The 2,964-nt window shown below is 31.1% G+C and overlaps 1 protein-coding gene across 1 annotated transcript; it reads left to right on the top strand.

Moving 5' to 3' along the window:
- The first annotated feature begins 312 nt into the window (after positions 1-312).
- LOC107462692 (cytochrome P450 71A1-like) lies at positions 313-2,526 on the top strand. The gene is made up of 2 exons (XM_016081323.3): positions 313-1,295; positions 1,924-2,526. The coding sequence occupies exons 1-2, from the start codon at positions 315-317 to the stop codon at positions 2,524-2,526; spliced, it is 1,584 nt and encodes a 527-aa protein (XP_015936809.3). The 5' UTR covers positions 313-314.
- The last annotated feature ends 438 nt before the right edge of the window (positions 2,527-2,964 follow it).

The following is a 2,964-nucleotide window of genomic DNA, read 5'->3' as shown; positions in this document are numbered from 1 at the left end:
TATTTAATTATAATATAATAAAATATATTAATAAATTATTTAATAATTTTTAATTATTATTTTTAATTAAAAAAATTGTATACAAATTTTATTATAATAAATATCTATGTATAATTATCTTAAAATTTATAGTTAAAAATTATTATTAGATAATAATTTAAACAAATTTATTAATCTATAGAATAATTTTTAAATATCAATTTCATATAGAAACAAATACATGCTAGTCTCTTCTTTTATTGATATATATACATGGAGAGTTCTAATGTATGTATATGAAAACGGAGATTGAGGAAGAAAGAAGGAAGCTAAGAATGGCAACTATTGTATCCATTATTCTAAAACAATTCCCATGTGATAAGTTTAACTCAACCCTCTACCTTTCAATAGTAGTTGCCATCATTATTAGCATCCTTCTTGTGATTAATCTAACCATCACAAGAAGAAGCAAATCCATTATTAATCTTCCACCATCACCACCAAAGTTACCATTCATTGGAAACCTTCACCAACTAGGAACATTGCCACACCGTTCTTTCCAAGAACTCTCCAACAAGCATGGCCCTCTCATGTTCCTTCAGTTAGGACAAATCCCAACATTAGTGGTTTCATCTGCAGATTTGGCCAAGGAAATCTTCAAAAACCATGATCTTGTTTTTGCGAGCCGCCCTCCAACGACGGCCGGAAATAACTTTCTCTATGGCTGCAAAGACATAGCGTTTGCGCCCTGCGACGAAGCATGGAGACAGAAAAAAAAAGTTTGTGTTGTTAAACTTCTAAGTCCCAAAAAAGTTAAATCCTTTCTCCCTGTAAGACAACATGAGGTTGCAAAACTTGTTGATACTATCCAAGAAGCGTGCTCAAGAGAAGTCTCATCATCATCTTGTGTGATTAATCTTAGTGAGTTGTTGGTTGCTACATCGCTCAACATCGTTTCAAGATGTGTTCTTGGACAAGACTTTGATTTCTCAGAAGTTAGTGGTCATGGAAGCTTTGGAGAGCTTAGCAGGAAGTTGCTGAGGCAATTCACTGAGTTTTGTGTTGGTGATTTCTTCCCTTCCTTGGGTTGGGTTGATGATTTTAGAGGCTTGACTTCCAAGTTTAATGCCACTTCTGTAGCAGTAGATGCTTTCATGGAAGGAGTAATTGAAGAACACAAGAAAAATAAGACGAACAATGATGATGATGATGATGATGATAGTAACAAAGACTTTGTGGCTATACTTCTTCATCTTCAAGAGAAGGGTATGCTTGAATTTGAGTTCACTAGAGAAGATCTCAAAGCAATCCTAGTGGTTTGTTTCTTCTATCTTCCTTTCTCATATAATATATAGAATGACTCATTTTGTGTTTTTAATTTGGGATGTTTTTGAAAGTAAACTTTTGTAAAATTGAATAAATTTTGAATTAATTATTTTACTTGAAATAAATTATAGAAAAATACTAGGAGCCATCAAAGTCATATACTTTAGAGTATATTATTTATCATTAATATTTGGAACGTAAGTTCTATATATATACAATATTATTACCAAGAGTGTTAGGGGATCAGCAACTTTTGTGTTTTATAACTATTAATTGGCCATTAATAGTGTTTTAATAGTGTGAAATTAAATTCAATGATATGAGATCATTTAATTTTCTTTTAATGGTTAAATGCTGGCCAACTTTTTAAAAAATTGCTGGTCCCGAGACTTTCCCTTATAATGTTTACTTTAGACTATATTAACATACTTTAGAGTATATTATTAATACTTTATATTGACATTTGATCTTATTTTATGTACGCTATATTATTATACGTTTACTTTATCATCCATAAATTTGTTCTATTGTTCACCTTACTCTTTAAACTCTTATTTTTAATAGATATTTAATCAGTAGCATATTTTTTTAACCCATTATTTCATTTGGTTAATGTAGGACATGTTTCTTGGAGCAACTGATTCTAGCTCCATCACTTTAGAGTGGACTTTCTCTGAGCTCCTTAAGAAGCCAAGTACCATGAAGAAAGTTCAAGAAGAGGTAAGACAAGTTGTGGGGAACAAATCAATGATAGATGAAAATGACATAAATCAAATGAAGTATTTGAAGTGTGTGATCAAAGAAGCTCTTAGGCTACACCCACCTCTTCCTATCTTAGTCCCTAGACAAACAACATCAAATTCAAAAATAAAAGGGTATGACATTCCTTCAAAAACAACTGTTTATTTGAATGTTTGGGCAATTCATAGGGACCCTGAATTATGGAAGGATCCTGAAGAATTCATTCCAGAAAGATTTGAAAGTAACCAAATTGATTTCAAAGGACAAGATTTTCAATATATCCCTTTTGGATCCGGAAGAAGGGGTTGTCCTGGAATGTCATTTGGACTTGCTTCTACGGAATATATTCTTGCTAATCTTTTATATTGGTTTGATTGGAAGCTGCCTATAAATGAAGACATAGACATGACTGAAATGTCTGGAATCAGTGTTAGCAAGAAAGTACCACTTCATCTTGAAGCCATAATGATGGACAATTAGATATATAATTGTTTATGTTTTTATTTTATTAAGTTAAATTTTTATGATAACTGATTTTATGATATTCGCATTTTTATGACCTGAAAATTTGAAGTTTTATCACTGTTGACCCCAAAAGATTATTTAAAGCTTGATGTATTTGTGATTATTAGGGTCCTTGATTTCAAGATTTTACTTCACCTTATCTATGGTGGAACTTTGTTACATGTATGTAATAAGCTTTCTTTATCTTGTAATGGGTGGTGGAACTTATTAATAAGAAAACATGATATTTGGTTGTTTAATTAGTCTAATTAGTTAAGTGTCATTTTGCGATTGATACATTCCTTATCAATTATATATGTGTCTCATAATAAAACTTTAGAATTACACAAGTCATGTCTAATTCTAACTCTTAAAAACAACCTTCATTACTTTCTTTATTCCCCCTCCCCTCTC

This window comes from Arachis duranensis, chromosome 8, assembly GCF_000817695.3.
Source record: "Arachis duranensis cultivar V14167 chromosome 8, aradu.V14167.gnm2.J7QH, whole genome shotgun sequence".
Lineage (NCBI taxonomy): Eukaryota > Viridiplantae > Streptophyta > Magnoliopsida > Fabales > Fabaceae > Arachis > Arachis duranensis.
The sequence above is the reverse complement of the archived record's forward strand: the minus strand, read 5'-3'. Positions and strand labels throughout refer to the sequence as shown.